This window comes from Magnolia sinica, chromosome 10 (genome assembly GCF_029962835.1).
Source record: "Magnolia sinica isolate HGM2019 chromosome 10, MsV1, whole genome shotgun sequence".
NCBI lineage: Eukaryota > Viridiplantae > Streptophyta > Magnoliopsida > Magnoliales > Magnoliaceae > Magnolia > Magnolia sinica.
In genome coordinates this window covers 80,360,325-80,382,720 of record NC_080582.1, presented here as the reverse complement: position 1 = coordinate 80,382,720, position 22,396 = coordinate 80,360,325, and the positions used below count along the sequence as shown (strand labels likewise).

The window sequence follows — 22,396 nt, the reverse complement described above, 5'->3', positions numbered from 1 at the left end:
GCAATGTATACATCAATGGTAATTCTGTAAATTCATAATAATCATCGCATTATTTGAATCCGTTTCAATGAGGATGTTGAATGCAATCTTCTAATTATTATTATTTTTCTCTCTTTGATTGTAGGTATCTGATGATTTCAGAGGAGGAGATTGCGGCCGCTTGCCCAGTCTGTCGTGGGAATTGCAACTGCAATGAATGCTTGCTTAGAGCAGTGACTGTCAAGGTGTGATTTTAATTCTTGGTTTGTTTGGATAACCATCTAAATTGAGATTTGGGCATATGCCTTTTGTTCTGTTTTAGCTTCTTTTTTTTTCCAAAAAGAGGCAATTTATACTTCATTAAATGCAAAGAAAATGCACATTGGGGTCCATCTTTGGTGATCCACACTGTACATATGGTGGGCCCCAAAATCTCTTCCATTGGATCATCTCATATTTCAGTTGGACACTCATGCATGGACCATTTTGTTGTAGCTAGAATCATCTGATGGGGAAGATATTAGGGCTTCGGAATGATCCGACATACCATTGGTTGGATAATCAAACAATGGGGCATGTTTGGATTAATGGATTAGGTTTCAGGAAGGTAGCCTGCATGTGTCCTTGTTGTGCCAAAAGATAAGATGGTCTTTCCTTGAATCTCAAATCACATAATACTTATTTTTTTAATTAGAATTTGGAAGGAAAAGATGATCTTTCCTTGATTCTCAAATCACATAATACTTAGCTTTTTTTTATTTTTTTGTTTTATAAGGCAGTCTAATACCTTCTTCTGTCACAGAAACCGCAAAGGAAGTAAGTAGAGAGGAGAAAATCATACATGCGCATTATATGCTACGCTTCCGGCTCCCTTTTCTAAAACAGATTCATCAAGAACAAATGATGGAAATGGAGTTGGAGGCTAAGATTCGAGGTACTGAAAATTTCTTGGGTGAGGGCGTCATTGTTACGACATTCTACACTTTCTTCCAACATTTTAATTACTAGATGCTTTTGTCTGGTAGGATTGTCATCACCAACCGAAATGGAATTACATCAGGTGATCTCTTTTGATGATGAGCGTGTGTACTGGTAAGCATTTCTCTTTACTTATATAGGTAGATTAGAGCTTGTTTGGGTGCCACTTGAAAATGAGTTCACTTCATTTTATTTAATTGCAATTATGTCTTAGAGATCAAGTTTTTGGTAGGTATTAAAAAGAGATCCAAGTTTTTGGTAGGTATTAAAAAGACAACCGGTAATTTATATAAGGTTGCATTTGGTTGTACTAAGTATCACAGAATTTTCTTGATATTTCATGAGTAATTAGTCTTTCATGAAATTTGGTGCAACTAAACACACCCCTAAACCATGATCTCTAATACATAATTAATCTTTGCTAAAATGAGATGAACTCATTTTTTTAAAAAAGTGGCAACCAAATAGGCCCTTGTAGTTTTATTTATGTCATACATTTTAACTTATTTGCTTGCATTTTCAATGTGGTTTTTGGTTTAGTAACAACTGCAAGATGTCCATTGCCGATTTGCATAGAAGCTGTCCGAAATGCTCCTATGAACTATGCCTTAGCTGCTGCCAGGAGATCCGTGAAGGCTGTTTAAAGGGAGGTGGTGAGGAAATCACTTAGCATTTTCCCGACAGAGGGATAGATCACGTGCACGGCGGAGATCCCCTTCCAAAGTCTATGATAGAAGTGGGACTCCCGGATAGCTCTTCAGGTCATCATGAGCCATCGATTGAATGGAAGGCTGACAACAATGGCAGCATCCGTTGCCCCCCAAAGGAGATGGGTGGCTGCAGAGACTCCCTTTTGGAGTTGAAGCACATTCTTCCTAGAAACTGGATTTCTGATATGGAAAAAAAGGCAAAGGAAGTAGCAGCCCAAAGCTGCGAATTTATAGGAGTTGCTGATACTTCGCTCTGCAGTCGCTATAGTAGCAGGAGTAATAAGGATTTGCGGAAAGCAGCTGCGAGGGAAGGTTCAGATGACAACTATTTGTATTGTCCAACTTCAGGTGACATTAAAGATGAAGGTCTAGAGCACTTTCAAAGCCATTGGATTAAAGGTGAGCCGGTAATTGTTCGCAATGCACTTGAACTTGCCAGTGGCTTGAGCTGGGAGCCGATGGTCATGTGGCGTGCATTGAGTGGTGAGATGAATTTGAAGAAAATTAACAAGGAGCTCGAAGTGAAGGCCATTGACTGCTTGGTTTGGTGTGAGGTTAGTTCTCTAATTATTTTACTCTTTTTTCTTCTTTTTTTTTTTTTCCATTTCAGATAACTAAGATTTGCTTTTGTGCATTGCACTTATCATGGGATTTATTATTTGGAATTTGTATGCACCAAGAATCCTTTTTATTGGATAAGCTGTATCAATTTCGGTAAACTAACTCGGTATTGGTTGTGGATTAGTCAGGAGCTGAAGCCGATATTTTGAACCATAACATGATCCACGTTGACCCACTTATATGAAGATTATAGAAAAGCTTTAATCATCAATCTTTTTAAATAAGTACTAAAGGGTCTGGAAATGAAGCCTTTTGGAATGACTTAACTTGGAATAGGGGCTAATAATCTATTTTGGGTCATTCACCGGCTTAAATTCTACACCATTTAGTAAATGTTCATGATCAAGTTGCTGGTCTCAATTTGAATTCTTGGCCCATTTAGTAATGCCTGGACCTGAACTACCCTTACGTCGTAGCCATTTTATGCTTGTGTGATTTATATCTCTCAATTATTGAATCTGGTTACTATAATGCAGGTAGAAATTAATAATCACAAAATTTTCAAGGGATATACGGAAGGGCGAATGCATAGAAATCTATGGCCGGAGATGCTCAAACTGAAAGACTGGCCCCCTTCTAATCTCTTTGAAGAGAGGTTACCATGCCACAGAGATGAATTCATCAGCTCGTTGCCATTTCAGGAATATACACATCCTAAGTTTGGTCTTCTTAATCTTGCCACGAAGATGCCAGAGGGAATCCTGAAGCAGGACATGGGGACAAAATCATATATTGCTTATGGCATTCCTGAAGAGCTCGGCTGCGGGGATTCTGTAACTAAGCTTCATTGCGATATGTCAGATGCAGTATGTCTTCGCTTCCATAACTTTACTAGAGTCCTGTTATGGGGTTACTCTTACTTTAGCAAATGTTGTACAATTTGAGCGAGATCATGGTCATTCATCATTTTCTAAATTGCGGTTGAGATGTCATTGTAGTTAGTACTCTTGCTGAGCTTTTTTCTTTTTAATTTTAACCTTTTCTTTTTCTTTTTTTATGCTTAGGTGAATGTTTTGACACATACTGCAGAAGTGAACCTTTCCAACCGACAGCATTCTGCCATAAAAATGCTGAAGAGGAGGCATAAAGCTCAAGATGAAAGAGAACATATCCATACACATGAAACAGATGAGGAGAACAATGATTATTCTAGTTTTCCACCAGAAGAAGGAATTGAAGAAAGAGGGGGTGCGCTGTGGGACGTTTTCCGAAGACAAGATGTACCAAAGCTACAAGCTTAACTTAGAAAACACTCAAAAGAATTTAGGCACATTCATTGTTCTCCAGTTGAGAAGGTAACAACAGATGAAAGAAGAATTATATGATCCTTGGCCTTAAGATTGTATTGGTTGGCCCATATATCCACATTTCAGGCCATTGATTTATTGGGCTCCCTGGCTGATGGGTCAATACCCAAAAAAAGAAGCGATGAGACAACAGAAAAAAGAAGCTGAAATTTGTGAATGAGTAGTATCTCCCAACCTGGGAGATTTTTCGAGCATGGCCCATCGACTGAGATGCCCTTGAAATCAAGAACATAGATTACCAAAGCATACATAACCTTTGTCTGAGGATTGATATTATTCGTCTAAATTAATATGATGTTCTTGATCTGTGATTATTTATGAACAGGTTGTTCATCCCATTCATGACCAGACTTTCTATTTAACTTTGGAGCATAAAAGGAAGGTCAAGGAGGAATTCAGTTAGTACACACCTTCTTCACGATCACCATTGTGCATTCAAACCTAACAGTCATATTAAAGCATGTTGTGTTTCTTCTATAGGAATTGAAGCTTGGACATTCGAACAAAAACTCAGAGAAGCAGTATTTATTCCTGCTGGATGCCCCCATCAAGTGAGAAATCTCAAGTTATACAGCCATTTTCGGTCCTTAAATTGAAGAAATTGTTTGTTGTTGTATCTGAGGGATTGCTTCCAAAACAGAACCATCTGTTTGCCGATTTGGAATTTTCTATTTCTCACTTGCGGTTTGGCACGAAAAGAGAAGGAAACAAGAGCATGTCCAATGCACTTCTTACTTTGTGACCTGCTCTTATTCACAAAGACTCCCAAGTGGGACTATTGTTGTGCCCTTGAAACTCAATATGTCCCACCTAAGTTTGAAAGGATTTTGATTGAAAAAGGTTTTGTAAAAAAAAAAAGCATTTTATAGCTTTAGTACACATGTTTTCTTTTAGTAGTAACTTGTTAAACATTCAAAAAAATTCAAGATCATAAAGTGGGGTCCAACTTTGGGACTGACTTATATGATATAGAATGATGGTGACAGAAAACGATGTAAGATGATACAGTGTCGAGGGTCAGAGTTCATGTGCATGAAGACTTTCTTCTAGTGCAAGTGGTTGGTTATAACACACATGCAACTTAAGTGAGAATGCAACAAAAAAAACATGGGGATTAAAATCCCAACAGGGACCTTATGTGTTAAATGCAACAAAAAACAAGGTGTATGAATATGATATCATGCTTTTGACATTTTTATGTGTTTTATAACTTCTTCTGCTTGTGTTTGTTCCATCTCTTCTATAGTCATGTATAAAGGTTGCTCTCGACTTCGTCTCACCTGAAAACCTCCACGAGTGCATCCGTTTAACTGAGGAACTCCGGCTACTTCCTAGGAATCACAAGGCCAACGAAGACAAGTTAGAGGTATGCCAATCTCTCCCGATCAAATAGTCACATTTTACCATTCATGCACATGGGCCAATTGAATCTCATTTGCATATTGATCGGTTGGCCCTGCAAAAGAAAAACCTGTGTATGTATTGGCTGGCACAAAATAAAAGAGCCAAGGGCATATGCACATAGACACACAAACAATATACATACATCCTTTATTAAAAACATAATAATAATAACTCATAAACTCGCATTGGAGCAGGTAAAGAAAATGACCCTTCATGCCGTAAATCAAGTGGTGAAAGATTTGCAAGAGTTATTGCCTACGCACGAAATTGAGGTATTGTTTCATAAATATATTGTTAATTTATATTAATGCAAGCATTGTAGTGGACTTCACATTCCTATACCTCAAGTTTATGTAATGTAGTTGCAAGCAGTCTTTCTAATTGATTTGTAAATGCTGTTTTAGCTTCTTTGAGATTGCAATTAAGGAAATGGGAGAAATATTTAGTAGCCATTGCAGCCTTCTACTGACTTCATCAATGGTTCTCTTTCAAGCTCTGTGCATGATGGAGAAAAGATAGATTGATCATACAGCTCTATAGATAACATATGAATGTAATATGTTCTACAGATGAGATGGAAGATTGTGTTTGTGTTTATGCAAGTAATGAATGTTGTATATATAATTACTAGGGGAAGTAGCACGTGCAACGGACATTAAGAGAGGAATGGAAAGAGAAAAGAGGGAGAGAAAATGAGAGAAGAGGATGTGGCTACAAGGTCTTCAATGTTGGATGATCCATACACGTTTTTTTTCTTTTTTTTTTTGAAGTCATGTGGCCCACTTGAGTAGATTTGACTTTTATTTGGACTGATGCCCTAAAATGAGGTAAGCTCAACAGATGCAGAGATGGATGTTATAGAGTCATTATAGCGGGACTCACATAGCCTTTGTAGAAAGGCTCCTAGGTAGGATCTTCAAGTGGGCTAGACATGAATAAAAGGGAGATGAGTGTGGGCTATTCGTGCAGAATATAGGAGATGGGAGGAGCCAGTAAAAACCAATCTGTCAGTTGGGGCAGCTGAAATCCAAGTGCTCCATTCATAAGCAGGCAGATTTTCAAAATTCCACTTAGTAATATAAATATGCTGTGACTATATTGAAAATCACATCTAACATCCCATAGAAATTGTTCATGTGGGGCCTGCCTTTCCCTCGATTTGTTTCCTTTTTTACCCAAACCGTTCAACTGCAGGCCCATCTTTTAGAATTGGCTGATTTTTTTTTATTAATTTTAATTAAATAATTAAAATATAATTAATTGAATGTGTGGTAATGCAGCCTAGAGATGATTGCCTGGAGACTAGCCTGATGATCACAGTGATGTATTTGTTTTATCCACACCGTCCATCCGTTTTTCCAGCTCATTTTAGGGTATGAGCCCAAAATTGAGTCAGATCCAAAGCTCAAGTGGACCACACCACAGCAAACTGTGGAGATAATAATGCTCACCATTAAAAACTTCCTAAGACCACCCTTATGCTTGTTTTCCATCCAACCTGACAAGGGAAAATACCAATATCAGCTTGATCCAAAACATCGTGGCCCTATTATTTCTTGGGGCGTGGTTCTCTTGAGCTTTGGATCTGTCTCATTTTTTTGTTCATGCCGTAAAAGTAGTGGAAAAAATAGATGGATACCGTGGAAAAAAACAAATTCATTATGGTGGGCCCAAAGAGTCAGCTTACCAGAGATAAATCCACTGGGTCCATTCATTTTGCCGGATCATGTTAGGACATAGGCCTAAAAATTATAAGATCCAAAACTTTAGTGAACCACATTACAGGAAATGCCTAATGTTGAAACTTACATGAGAATGTTATTCCTACCTAATCCAAGACTTCTATAGATCTAGAAATGTTTCAAGAGTGGACCTCCATTCCTTATCCTGTGATAGGATCTATTGGATGAGCGGTGTAGATCACTGAAAGATGGGTCCCACACGCATGGTTTTGGTGGAACCTGAATCGTACCTGCATCTAGATCAACAGAACCATGGACCGTATTGTAGATGGAGCATAGCTTAGTGATCGTTTAATCAGTTGATCCTCACCGTCAATTTGGTGGCATTGGAAAGGACGGCGAAAGTACAGTTGTCAATTGTCCAAATTTCAACGAGAGAAGTTAGTGGTAACGATCGTTGTACATGCCTCATCCACTATAAGACCTCGATTTTGGGTGGTCTGGATCGTTTACATGCATGCCAGATGGACGGTTGATGGTACGATCCAGTACCTTTGTTTTCTTTTCGAGGAATGTTAATGTCAGGTCGCTGCATAAAATTTCAATGCATTTCCTACCTCACACAGCCCATATGGGAGCACGTGCGGTGATCAGAACTGTCCATTAGATGACCTCCCTCTGCTACAGACCAACCATCGCCTGTGACCCCGGGAACAAAGATATCTCTGTGTGGGATCCAAAGAGATGTCCATGACAAATCCACTCCGTCCATCTATTTTGAAAGACCAAAATAGGACATGATTCTAAAAATCAGGAAAATCCAAAATTCATTTGGGCCAGGCCATGCGAAACAGTTGGTATTGAACGCATAGCAGTGACAGAAGTTTTGTATCAGCATCATATTTATTCCTCCGGTTTATCTAAGTGGTAATATTTCTATGAACGGTTCGGATGGTATATAAACATCACAGTCAGCTCCAAGAAGGTTTCAACGGTGGATGTTGTTGTTCCCACTGTTTTGTTGGTTGGCCCACCTGAATTGGATCCGCCTTCTTTTAGAATCCTGTCCTATTGTGGTCTTTTAAAATAGATGGACGGCATGAAATGCATGGAATTAACCGTAAAGTGAAGGGGAATCGCTAGGATTGACTGTGAAATGCATGGAATTGACCGTGAAGTGAAGGGAATTGACCGTGAAATGAATAAAAATGACCGTGAAGTAAAGGGAATTGATCGTGAAATGCATGGAATTGACCATGAAGTGGAGGAAATTTGTAAGGGCCATGAATAATTTAATTAATAAATATATATATATATTTATTAATTAAATTATTCACGGCCCTTACATTCTACCCCCCTAAAAGAAAAATTTCGTCCCTGAAATTACTGCTCAAAGAGATGAGAATATTTTTCACGAATTTCTCTTTCCTGCTCCCAAAATGCTTTGTCTATTTCATGATGATTCCATAAAACCTTGACTAAATGCACCGTCTTAGTGCGTAACACGTCCTCCTTGCGATCCAGTATTCGAACTGGTTTCTCCACGTAAGATGTATTTTCCTGTAAATCGAGATCTTGCCATTCAATCACATGAGAATCATCCCTCTTGTACTTCCGTAGCATCGATACATGGAAAACATTATGGACATTGGCCAACTGAGGAGGTAATGCAAGTCGATATGCCACTGCTCCAATCCGCTCTAATATTTCGAATAGTCCGATAAAACGTGGTGCAAGTTTTCCCTTAGTACCAAATCGCATCAATCCCTTCATGGGAGAAACCTTCAAAAACACGTGGTCTCCTACTGTGAACTTTAGATCTCGTCTTCGATTGTCGGCATAGCTCTTTTGACGACTCTGGGCAGCTTGTAGTCGCTTTCGAATAATTTCAACTTTTTCAGCAGCTTCTTGAACAACATCTGGCCCAATTAAACATTTCCCACCTACCTCGGCCCAACAGTTTGATGCTCGGCAAGGACGTCCATACAAGACTTCGTACGAAACCATACCAATGCTTGCTTGGTAACTATTGTTGTAGGCGAATTCGGCATAATGTACGTTGTCGTCCCAGCTCCCCTTGAAATCTAGAGTACTACTAACTTGATGATTTGTAGAATTTTTCTTTGTTAATAATGCTGACGTATTTTTATAATATTAGAGAATCTATAAATTCTACTGAATTATTAATAATTTATCTTATAGGAGTTATGGCCCCTAAGAAGACACGTAGTATTCGTGATTTAATACCATCCGTAAGCGCACCTCTCCCTGATACTCCCTTACCAAATCCTCCTATCTCCGAAGAATCTGGAACAGCTCCTGATAAGCAAGGCGAGAATGAAGTCAATGAAGCAGGGCAAGCTCCTCCATCGCCTCCTCCTCCAGTTAACATGGCAGATGTTGGACCTAGTACGCAACTCTTGTTATCCCCAACCACTATTCAAACTAACCTCGCAGGACCAAATGTTCAGCCGTGGGATGCTGCCTTTGGGTTGGTAGCACAAATGGCGGGAATGCTAAAACAACAACAGGAACAGTTCGCCGTTCAGTGGGACATGTTAGCCACCTTAAATCAGACACCCCAACATCAACGGAACACATCTTCACTAAGGTTTGATCAGCCTCGTGAGGTAGATTTGCTTGAAAGGTTTTCAAAGTTACGACCACCAGTATTCAAGGGTACATCTGACCCATCAATAGCAGAAGATTGGTTGAAGCAGATTGAGAAAGTACTAGAAGCCATGAACTGCCCTGATGATCAGAAAGTTAGACTGGCGTCCTTTATTCTTCAGGGCGAAGCTGATGTATGGTGGAGAGCTGCAAAGAGAATGGTTCCAGCTAATCATGTGTGGACCTGGAATGAATTTCAGGAAAAGTTCCGTGAGAAACATTTTCCTAAAGCGTACCGCATCCAAAAAATGGTAGAATTTTCAAAGCTAGAACAAGGTTCCATGTTGATAGCCCAGTATGATGCAAAAATTGCTGAATTAGCAGGATATGTACCAAAAGTAATGGAAGATGAAGATTATAAGATTACAAAATTTGAAGAAGGGTTAAGACATAATATCAGAACAAAATTTTGTTGTGTGGATGTGAAGAAATACTCAAAAGTAGTCGATAAAGCCTTACGAGCAGAACAAGATACAGAGCGGCTTCTCATATCTTGTGTACAGTTAAAAGAAACAGGACAAAGATATAGGCCGACACTTACCCAACACCAACCACCAGAGAAGAAACCCAGAATGGAAATTCAATCATCAACACCGAGAACCCAAGAGCGATATTTTTCAGGAAATTGTGCGTACTGTGGTAAGTATGGTTACATGGCTCATGTGTGCAGAACTAAGATGAGAAATATGGGTATAACGCCTCTTCAACAGATACCACCGCGATTGCAACTTCCAGCATCATCTCAACCAACAAGTCAGACATCACAAGCATCAAATACCCAACCGCCTCGACCACAGCAGAATCAGCAAAATCGACCATCTCCATCAATTCCTCAAGGCCAAGGGAATCATCCCAACAGGCAACAACCACCACGTGCACGGGTTTATTCCATCTCATCTAAGGAGAATCTAAAAGAAAATAATAACGTTGTGGAAGGTATGATCGAAACGCATGGTACTTCGATTTTTGTATTATTTGATTCTGGGGCTACTTTATCTTTTATTTCATCGTCGTTAGTATCTCGGTTAAGATTGAAGTCAGAAATCCTAGATAAGCAAATTTTAGTAGAATCCCCCATCAGCAAGTCAATTATTTTAGACAAAATCTGTAAATCTATTCCCCTTATGATAGGCAATATTCCTATATTAGCCAATTTAATAAAAATGAGTATGGCGGGATACGATGTTATTCTCGGAATGGATTGGCTTACTCGAAATCATGCGACGTTGGATTGTTATGCGAAGACAGTTACTTTTGCAGCGCCAGGAAGAGAACCAATTATGATTCAGGGGAAGAAGAAGAATGAGAAGATCGAGCGTGTTATGACATTAATTGGTAATGAGAAACAAGAAAAAATAGTGGATTTGATTCCAGTTGTGCAGGAATATCCTGAAGTTTTTCAAGATATACCAGGACTACCACCTCGGCGAGAAGTGGATTTTGGTATCAATCTCTTACTAGGATCAGCACCAATATCTATGTCTCCATATTGAATGGCGCCTATTGAATTGAAGGAGCTGAAGGAGCAGCTGGAAGATTTGAGGTCTCGAGGATTTATTCGACCAAGTACTTCTCCTTGGGGTGCGTCAGTACTTTTTGTAAATAAAAAAGATGGCACTCGACGGTTGTGTATTGATTATCGTCGCTTAAATCAGATGACGATTAAAAACAAGTACCCATTACCCCGTATAGATGATTTGTTTGATCAGTTGAAAGGAGCTCGATATTTTTCTAAGATCGATTTGAGATCAGGTTACCACCAATTACGTGTTAAAGAAGAGGATATTTGTAAACTGCTTTCAGAACACGTTATGGTCATTATGAAGTCTTGGTCATGCCGTTCGGGTTGACCAATGCACCTGCAATATTTATGGACCTGATGAATAGGATGTTCCAGCCTTATCTGGATAAATTTATCATCATGTTCATTGATGACATTCTGATTTACTCGAAGACCAGTGAAGAGCATGAGCTACATCTAAGGACGGCGTTGCAGACTCTAAAAGATAACCAGTTATATGCTAAGTTTTCTAAGTGTGAGTTCTGGAAAGAGAGTGTTAAATTTCTTGGGCATATTGTTTCAGAAAAAGGTATTGCGGTTGACCCTATGAAGATCGAAGCTGTAGTGAAGTGGGAACAACCCACAAGTGTGTCAGAAGTTAAAAGCTTTCTTGGGCTCGCTGGGTATTATAGAAGGTTTATTAAGGATTTTTCGAAGATTGTCGGACCGCTAACGAGTTTAACTCGAAAAGGAGTGCCCTTCAAGTGGATTGAAAAGTGTGAAGAAGCTTTTGCTGAACTGAAGCAACTCTTAACCTCAACTCCCATTCTAACCCTCTCGAAGGATGAGTTGGTATTTGAAGTTTACACTGATGCATCAACTAAAGGTCTAGGTTGTGTATTAATGCAAGGGGGCAAGGTGATCGCATATGCATCAAGGCAGCTTAAACTTCATGAGCGTAATTATCCAACTCATGACCTAGAGTTGGGTGCTATTTTATTTGCATTGAAGATTTGGCGGCATTACTTATATGGCGAACAGTTCGAGCTTTATACAGATCACAAGAGTTTGAGGTATCTATTTTCTCAAAAGGACTTGAACATGATGCAGAGAAGATGGATGGAATTTCTTAAGGATTATGATTTCTTGTTGTCCTATCATCCGGGTAAGGCTAATCTGGTTGCTGATGCTTTGAGTAAAAAAGAATATAAACAAAAGAGTGTAGCCAGCTTAATGGTACACGAATGGAAAATGTTGAATTTCATTAGAGAGTTTGATATTCGATTGAATTTTCAAGAAAAGAAGATTTGCATATGTAACATTACGGTAAAATGAACTCTTGTGGAGCGAATAATTGAAGCTCAAACGAATGATGAGTGGTTTTTAAAAATGATAGCCAAGTATCAAAATGATAAGACTTCAGATTGGAGTATGGGGGACGATAAGGGAATTCGGTATCAAGGTCGACTCTATGTGCCTAATATTCCAGATCTAAAAGATGATATTCTAAATGATGCATACCGAACTAAGTTTACAATTCATCGGGGAAGCAGAAAGATGTATCATAGTGTGAAACGATCATTTTGGTGGCCAAATATGAAGAGAGAAATCGCTGATTATGTGTCGAGATGTTTTGTGTGTCAGCAGGTAAAGGCGGATCATCAGAACCCATCAGGATTATTGCAGCCTCTGAAAGTACCTGAGTGGAAGTGGGATTGTATTTCTATGGACTTTATAGTCGGTGTTCCTAAGACACAAAAGAAGCACGATTCAATTTGGGTAATTGTCGATCGACTGACCAAGTCAGCACACTTTATTCTTATCCGTATCAATTATTCAATGGAGGAACTCGCCAAGCTATACATCAAGGAAATAGTGAGACTTCATGGTGTCCCTAGTTCTATTGTATTGGATCGAGATCCACGTTTTACTTCGCGATTCTGGACAAGTCTACAGGAAGCTATGGGTACGACTACGAATTATAGCACAGCATATCATCCACAATCTAATGGGCAAACGGAACGTGTGAATCAAATATTCGAAGACCTGTTACGTGCATGCGCTCTGGATTTCAAGGGGAGCTGGGACGACAATGTACATTATGCCGAATTCGCCTACAATAATAGTTACCAAGCAAGCATTGGTATGGTTCCGTACGAAGTCTTGTATGGACGTCCTTGCCGAGCACCAAACTGTTGGGCCGAGGTAAGTGAGAAATGTTTAATTGGGCCAAATGTTGTTCAAGAAGCTGCTGAAAAAGTTGAAATTATTCGAAAGCGACTACAAGCTGCCCAGAGTCGTCAAAAGAGCTATGCCGACAATCGAAGACGAGATCTAAAGTTCACAGTAGGAGACCACGTGTTTTTGAAGGTTTCTCCCATGAAGGGATTGATGCGATTTGGTACTAAGGGAAAACTCGCACCACGTTTTATCGGACCATTTGAAATATTAGAGCGGATTGGAGCAGTGGCATATCGACTTGCATTGCCTCCTCAGTTGGCCAATGTCCATAATGTTTTCCATGTATCGATGCTACGGAAGTACAAGAGGGATGATTCTCATGTGATTGAATGGCAAGATCTCGATTTACAGGAAAATACATCTTACGTGGAGAAACCAGTTCGAATACTGGATCGCAAGGAGCACGTGTTACGCACTAAGACGGTGCATTTAGTCAAGGTTTTATGGAATCATCATGAAGTAGACGAAGCATCTTGGGAGCAGGAAAGAGAAATTCGTGAAAAATATCCCCATCTCTTTGAGCAGTAATTTCAGGTAAATTTCGAGGACGAAATTTTTCTTTTAGGGGGTAGAATGTAAGGGCCGTGAATAATTTAATTAATAATTATATATATATTTAATCTTATCTTTATTATTATTTATTTATTTTAAATCTACCTTATCTCCTATCTTATCTAAATCTTTAACTCGTTTAGTTTAAATATACCTCTAAACACTCCTCGCATCTCTCAAGATAAAAAGAGTTCTAGTCAAACTAAAATATTAACAAAAAGGCTACCTGCGACAACAGAGAAAGGGAGAGAAAATTTTGGAGTGCTTACATCGGGTATATATATCGTCCTCATTCTAGTATTTTTTATATCTAATATAAATTGATTCGGTGAACGCAATGAACGGTGTGGATTGGTCACACATTCATTGTATTGGATTATGGGTGGAGGCCCTTTAAAGGTGAGGTGAACCTAAAATTATGTAATTGTAGTTGGTGCGCGTCTAATCAAATTAGATTTGGTCTGTACGGATCATATGATCCCTAAGGCCAAAATATACAAAGGCCCTAATATTCAGATTAATCTAACCATCAGATGGGCCACATTAGTTAGACCTAGAAGTGTTTGATAAAGGAATCTTGGATATTTTGCACAAGTGTTACTATCACTTGGCGTAGAAGGTCAAGATGGGCCATATGTGAATGTGTGGTTAGATCCACACCACTCCTCAAATGCATAGAGGTAAAACATGACAAGACCTCAAGAATCTGAATGATCTGACCATTCGATGGACCACCCTGATCAAGTAATTATCATTCAATTTTAAAATCTTATGAGAGAGAAAAAAATAGAATATAAATTTGAATTATTTAATTATTTTGGATCTAGCCACTAGGATGTTAATCAAAGGTGGGCCCACCATATAATACAAATAAATGAATAATAATACCGTTGATATAATTGATAGGACCTCGACATTCAAATCAACCTAATTACATTGCAGAGTCAATACTACCAAACTCAGGTGAGTGACCCAACTTGTCTCATAATTCATTAAAATTAAAATTTGATTTATTTACTGGTTTGAATATTTTGATATGATAATTGTACGATAAATTTATATGTGAATATTTTAATTGAGACAACTATGCCAATTATGAAAAAATACGCATTTACTTATCATCCCTCATTCATTGCATTGCATAATTCATGGTTGATCCTAGGAGCCCTCCCTGGAAAAAATATTGATCCTGGTAGAGTGTTACTAGATGCTGGCTATGCCTAAGCCTACCGAAAGGTGGAAGCCTACCCAACGGGTGGATGCGGGTTGATGACCTCCAATCTAAGCAGATGGACGATCACCCCATCTGATGCATTCATACTCCATTTTACATTCATATCTTTGTACATGTATTTTTACATTATTTTAATTATTATGATTATGAACCATGTTGGGTTATATCACTAAGCCTGGCCAGCTTATATTTTTTTATTGATGGAAAAACTATACAGATGAGCCATTAGCAGATGACGTGGCACAAGAATCGGAAGGATCTACTATACCTGAACACGACCCACCTGAATCATGGTCATACTTATCTGAGGATGAAGTGGCTGCATTAGAAAATTTTTAATTATATGTTTTATTTTGTTAGCACAACTTAATTAACGAATAATACATACTGGTATTTATTTTGAGACTTTAAGGAATTATTTAGCTTTATTTCTTTGGACCAATATTAGCATGGAATAAATATCATTATAGTATAATGGTATAATAAATGAATAATTTTAAGGTTTATTTTATTTTAAGGATTATCAAGATTTATAAATGCTTAGTTGATTGGTGTTATGTATTATGTATGTGTGATTGAGATTATGGTGGACTTTATATTGAATGTAAATATCACATGCGATTAAACTGATTAAAGAATTAAGTTGGTATACTTTGTGTATAAGTTACGAACCAAAACTCGGGTCTGAGGGTGCACACTCTGTACCCGGATTTTGGGGCGTGACAGAATTGATCGTGAAATGCATGGAATTAACTATGAAGTGAAAGGAATTAACCGTGAAATAAATGGAATTGACCGTGAAGTGAAGGGAATTGACCATGAACTGCATGGAATTGACCGTGAAGTGAAAGAAATTCGCCAGAATTGACCGTGAAATGCATGGAATTGACCATGAAGTGAAGGGAATTGACTGTGAAATGCTTGGAATTGACCGTGAAGTGAAGGGAATTGACCGTGAAATGCATGGAATTGACCATGAAGTGAAGGGAATTGACTGTGAAATGAATGGAAATGACCGTGAAGTGAAGGGAATTGACTGTGAAATGCATGGAATTGACCGTGAAGTGAAGGGAATTCGTTGGAATTGACCGTAAAATGCAAGAAAATGACCGTGAAGTGAAGGGAATTAATTGTGAAATGCATGGAATTGACCGTGAAGTGATGGGAATTGACCATGAAATGCATGGAATTGACCGTGAAGTGATGAGAATTGACCGTGAAATGCATGGAATTGACTGTGAAGTGAAGGGAATTCGCCGGAATTAACAAATGCATGAAAATGACCATGAAATGCATGGAATTGACCATGAAATGATAGGAATTGACTGTGAAATGAATGGGAATGACCGTGAAGTGAAGGGAATTGACCGTGAAATGCATGAAATTGAGCGTGAAGTGAAGGGAATTGACCATGAAATGCATAGAATTGACCGTGAAGTGAAGGGAATTCGCCGGAATTGATCGTGAAATGTATGGAATTGACCGTGAAGTGAAGGGAATTAACCGCGAAATGCATGTAATTGACCGTGAAGTGAATGAAATTAACCGCGAAGTTAATGAAATTCATCGCGAACTGATTGAAATTGATCGCGAAGTGAATAAAATGAATGAAATTGACCGTAAACTGATTGAAATTAACCGCGAAGTGAATGAAATGGATTTTCGACCATCAACTTAATGGAATCTTGGAAAATAATCAGGTTGGTTAGCTAAAGTAGCTTCTCCTACTCCAAAATCATATATGGTACGTCAAGTAACTCATTCTGATTTAAAAGATATGATTATTAAATGAATAAGAAAATAAATGAATATAAGGAGAGGAAAAAATTATAATGCTTATATATACATATTTATATAAATATATATTAGAGAAAAATGCAAGAGGGTGTAAAAAAAATTTCTTTTTTAAATGCATAGGCTGCCGTATGGCGGTACTGCCGCCGCAGGCAGCCGTTTTTATATATTTTTTTTACTCACGTGAAATCTCCATTGCTTTTGTGGGTCACATTATGAGGTATGTGTTATATCCAAATGGTCTATCTATTCTGCGAGCTTATATTAAGGTTTGATACAAAAAATAAAACAGATCTAACTATATCAAGTGGACTACACGGTAAAAGGCAGTGGGGGATTGAATGTCTACCATTGAAACCCTTTCAATGGTTATAGAAGTTTTGGATCATTATGAAATTTGTTTTTCCTTTTCATTCAGGTCTTTATGACCTCATGAATAGATTGAATGGAAAATAAACGTTATGATGGGCCCTACAAAATTTTAACGGTGAAAATCAATTTTCCCGCTGCCTTTTGTGGTGTGGTCCAGTTGATCTTTGGATATGATTTTTTTTTTTTTAATAATACTCCAAAATGATCTCGAGATACGGATGAACTTTGTGGATATAATAAATACATAACTGCGGGGCCATGTAACTTTGATCTCTTTCGGACCGTTCGTACAATTTGGAGTTCGAGGAGCGTCAGCGCTCGTCTTCGAGCATCAGTAGGAAAAGCAGGGGCATTTTCGATCCGAGAAAAAGCTGTCCGTACAGCTGAAGCGGGGGCTTATTCTTGGGATTTAAAAATAAGTGGGCTTAAAAAGGTTATTGGGCCATAAATGGGTCGTACAGTAGGAAATTTCTGACCGTTCATTCCTCGTGATGATCATCTTAGCTCTCCCTGCACTTCGGAGGCAACTAATAACGGTTGAGGGTCATTGAAAGGTTGTTTAAAAACTCTGAAACCGGTCAGTGGTCCCAGGCTTTGATACCCTTCTTTTAAACCACTGCTCAATGATTAATGGCCGTCCATTTGTGAGCCATCAATTGAATGGTTCAGATCAAGGGCTAATAGGGACCAACATGGGTTGCCATCATTCATAGGGGTATCAATGGGCTGGGGTGGCCAATCAAACTTTGGGTGGGCTCCGCCATGATCGGACGGTCTGATGATCGTCAGAAAGAACATGCCATTGATGGCCCTCCTCATGTTCAAAGCTGTGGGGGCCAATCTGTAATGTTTTTGTAGAATCCATACCGTACATCCAGTGCCCCTTCTCATGTTCACCGTATATACCAAGAGTCATCCAAACCCAAAACTCAAGTGGGACATACCACGTGGAGCAATGTACAATCACTCCTATGACCTATATATTCATGTGGTGTTGCTGACTAGAGTTTTGAAGTGGCCCACCTAAGTGTATGCGTTGATCCTGGTGCGGCACTCATGGGTAACAGATTGGATGACATATACACAACATGTTGGACCTTCCATATGGAAATTTCTATGGTAGGTGTCATCCTCTCCAATGTCTCCCATTGTTCCTTTTGGTGTGGCCTACCTGAGTAACGGATAAGCTTGAACTTTGACACATATGCTTTAAAAGAAGCAATCATCTAATGGATGGGTTGGATGGCACTCACGCATGATAGTAGACCCAAAAAGCTCAAACTTATGATAATTACCTTACATTACAATTAGGGGTAGAACTCAGGCTGGCTGAGGGTCAACCCAACCTCATGATGACCCAACCCACACCTCTGACTGACTCAAATTCCAAACCAAGGTGCCCAATGATTGCTTAACTCCAAGTGCAGAGGTTCGTAAGTAATATGGATCGATTTCACAGGGATATGAATTTTAAAAACGAGAAAATCAAATGCAAAACAAACTAAGTAATAAAAATTAAAGTGATTATTTGATTCTTGGATTTTTGAATGGATGTAATTCAACTGAATTAAAATAACACCCAAGCTTCAAAGTTCCACACGTAGGTTAATCTTCCAAAATCACGATGACTTGGATAACACAACTAGGATCTGAGCACTATGGCCAGCCTAATCGAAAAATAAAATAGTTTAAATATTTTAATAAATGATACAAAAGATTAGAAAATCATGGATTTACACCATTGACATGTATAGTCAAGCGTCAATAATTTTAAGAATTCAATATCAATGAGATAATGAAAATCAAATAAATATAACGGTTGAGAACCTCTCCTATTTGGGAAATCTGATTGATCTAGGATAAGTCTATCCATCAATGTGGATCTCATATGATGGAAACATATGGATCTCACAAGATGATAAAAAAACAAAACCTAAATAATAGATAACATGCATACACTATTATTCTCATCATTAAAACAATCAATCATCATAACTTAAAGAATTATTAAACTCATATGCTTCTCTTCTAGCTTGGGCTAGAGGAAATTAGAAAAACATAATTAAATTTCAGAAATAAAAAGCAATAAGAAAGAAATAAATGGAAATAGAAAAGATCTTAAAGGAAAAAAACAACTTATAAAACTTTAATAAAATTAAAAACTCTTTAAAAACTCTAAATCTTATTCTTGAATGCTTTTAATGATACATATAAATGTCATAGGAAGCCCTATTTATAAGAGGAGAACTCCAATTTTCGTACAAAGTTAGGGGAGAACTCCAATTTTTGTACAAAGTTGGAAAACTGTAAAAACCGCCTCAATTTTACACAGTTTTTCAAAATAAACTTCTTGCTGCACAGTTTTGTTAAAACAGATTTTCTTCTGCGCAGTTTTCCAAAATAAACTTCAGAACTTCATAATACACTTTTTAAGAACAATTTCAAGATTCTTCCCTTCAAATATTCAATTCTTTTCATTTCTCACTTGGTTTTCTTGGATCTTTAGCATGTAAATTCTTCAATCTTGGTCTCATAAGATCCATCCCTTGCCTCGGTGATTCTTGAGCATCAAATCCATGCTTTTTAGCACCATTTTTCAATCCAAGCTCTTAAATTCACCTTGCAACATATACACGAGTAAAATAGAATATTAAGTTGATTCATGTTTATAAAACCAAGATATAAATGAGGAAAACAATGCAATATTTGAGTCTCAACACACACCTCAATCAGCATTTTGCTAGTCCCGAGCAAAATAAGCGAAGAAAAATACAAATAAAAATAAAAACTAATTTTAGAAACAAAATTAAAATGATAAAAAATTCTAACTACACCACTTTCACAGGTAATCTCGATTACATTTAGAATATGCAACAAACCTTTAAACCCCTAGGTTTCTCCTAGTGGACGAGTTATAATTTCGTGAAGGTTTTCAAAAATGTTACCCACAAACATTGAAAACATGAAAAATAGTTCAACACTCAAAAATTTATATAATTATGCATCCATTCATCATATGAATTCCAAAACAAAACAATACTTACCCTAAGTCTGAAGTTAGTTAGAATCTTAATTTCTTAATTCATTACATCCTTAAGTTAAGAAACCTAATCAAAATTTAGAATAGTTATGATTCAATATCCTTAGGTGCTCCGTGATACTAGTCTAACTTTGAGAAATATGCATGTTCTTTATCCTAACTCTTTTCAATCATTCTAAGAACATGAAATGTCTAGTTATCTCATTTTCTTCATGACATTTCTTCTTTTATCATCATATCCTCATTATTATAAACCACCCTTAGATGAAGATTCCATCCGGGTCTGCTTCATAACCTAAGGTATCGTACTTGTAATGGTAACAGTAATGGATACTTAGGTATCCTTACTCCGAATTACTGACACGATTGTTATGGTCATTGCATTCATGTTCTATAATAAAATTTTCTTTTTCCATCACTTTCTTTCCCCTTCAATATTCTCTCTTTTAAGCATATATAAATGGTACTAGTTCATTCAACCTTGTTTGAATCAAAATTTATTATTCTAGTTCACATATCATATTCCTCACTTAGTTAGCTAGGGTGTATTGTGAATTTAGTACATCAGATAATTGAACTAAGTATATAATTTTCAGTTATCAGATTTCTGACTAGTATCGACCTAGACTAAGTATTAACTTTGCATTTGAAATTCGCATAATATCATGTTCACATTCTTGTGTATAAATATATTATTTTGAAAATGTTGAAAAAAATTTCCCATAAACCTAAAAAAAATAAAAAAAAATCTCACATGGATAACTATCCATACACCCCAACTTAAAATCTACATTGTCCCCAATGTAATGATAATGTAATGAAGAAAACAATAAAAATAAAAGAAAGGGTGGATAGTACCTACCATGAAGAACTCACCTACTATGTGACACTAAAAAAATTGAATACGATACAAATCCTACATAAATGCTCCGTCAGATTAGGATCATCAATCTAAATATTCTGGCTTATGAAGAGGGATGAACTCCTCTCCTAAATGAAAGTTTTTCACATAAGGCTTCAATCTCTAACCATTAACCTTGTACACATTGTCATTACGTGGATTCTCAATTTCAACAGCTCCATAAGTATAAACATTCTTCAGAATGGAGAGGTCTGTCCATTTTAATCTTAACTTTCCTGGAAAGAACTGGAGATGAGAATTGTACAATATGACCTTTTACTGAGATTCAAAAATTTTCCTCAAGATGTTTTTATCATGAAAAGTTTTGGTCCTCTCTTTGTAGATTTTAGAATTTTCATAGGAGTCTCTCCTCAGCTCTTCTAATTCATTCAACTCTAATTTCTTTTGTCCACTTGCTTGGTCCATATTAAAGTTTAATTTATTTATTACCCAGTAGGCTCTATGTTCCAATTCCACAGGCAAGTGGCAAGCCTTCTTATACACTAATCTGTATGGGGACATTCTAATCGGGGTCTTATAAGCTGTCCTATAAGACCATAAAGCGTCGGGTAGTCTAAGTGACCAATCCTTCATATCTGGCCTTATAGTTTTCTCTAAAATGTGTTTGATTTTCCGATTAGAAATTTCAACTTTCCCACTCGTTTGTGGGTGGTATGGGGTGCTCACTTTATGCTTATGTCATATTTTTTCATCAAAGCCTCAAATGTCCTATTGCAAAAGTGAAACCCGTCATCACTAATGATGGCCTTTGGAGTTCCAAATCTATAAAAAAAAAAAAAATTTCTTTAGGAATCGTATGACCACTTTGTTGTCATTGGTCCTACTTGGAACTGCCTCAATCCACTTTGAAACAAGTCCACACCAACCAATATATAAAGAAATCCAAAAGAAGATGGAAATGGGCCTATAAAATCAATATCCCAACAATCAAATATCTCCAATGGTAAAATTGGAGATAAAGGCACCATGTTGCACTCAGACACTCTTCCTAACCTTTGATATCCATCATAAGTAACACAGAAAGTATGGGTGTCTTTAAACATGATGGACCAATAAAAACCACACTGCTAGATTTTTGCAGTGGTTTTCTTAGCAGAAAAATGGCCACCACATGCTTCCATGTGACAAAAGGAAATAACACTCTGAATTTCATCCTCTGGAACACAACGTCTAAAAATATGATCATTCCCATATTTATATAAATGCGGGTCATCCCAGAAGAAGTTCATAACCTCGGTTTCAAAACGCTTCCTGTCTTGTGACTCTACTCCTTTCTTATCTTTTATCTTTAAGTCAAATTCTTGGAGTAGGAGGATCAATCTCAAAAGTCTCAGCTTTGTATCCTTCTTAGATAGCAAGTATTTCAAAGCTGAGTGGTCCGTAAAAATG

The 22,396-nt window shown here is 37.6% G+C and overlaps 3 protein-coding genes across 3 annotated transcripts; 2 read left to right on the top strand and 1 right to left on the bottom strand.

Moving 5' to 3' along the window:
* The first annotated feature begins 15 nt into the window (after positions 1-15).
* On the top strand, positions 16-5,412 carry LOC131217631 (lysine-specific demethylase JMJ29-like). Its single transcript, XM_058212571.1, has 12 exons — positions 16-26; positions 125-224; positions 865-913; positions 1,005-1,071; positions 1,711-2,221; positions 2,765-3,094; positions 3,293-3,508; positions 3,921-3,993; positions 4,076-4,146; positions 4,842-4,961; positions 5,194-5,271; positions 5,404-5,412. The coding sequence occupies exons 1-12, from the start codon at positions 16-18 to the stop codon at positions 5,410-5,412; spliced, it is 1,635 nt and encodes a 544-aa protein (XP_058068554.1).
* A 2,652-nt stretch (positions 5,413-8,064) lies between these two features.
* On the bottom strand, positions 8,065-8,688 carry LOC131217629 (uncharacterized). The gene has a single exon (XM_058212570.1). It carries the CDS (start codon positions 8,686-8,688, stop codon positions 8,065-8,067), a length of 624 nt encoding a protein of 207 aa, XP_058068553.1.
* Positions 8,689-8,888: 200 nt separating this feature from the next.
* Positions 8,889-10,844, top strand: LOC131217627 (uncharacterized). Its single transcript, XM_058212568.1, has one exon. The coding sequence runs from the start codon at positions 8,889-8,891 to the stop codon at positions 10,842-10,844; it is 1,956 nt and encodes a 651-aa protein (XP_058068551.1).
* Positions 10,845-22,396: the final 11,552 nt, after the last annotated feature.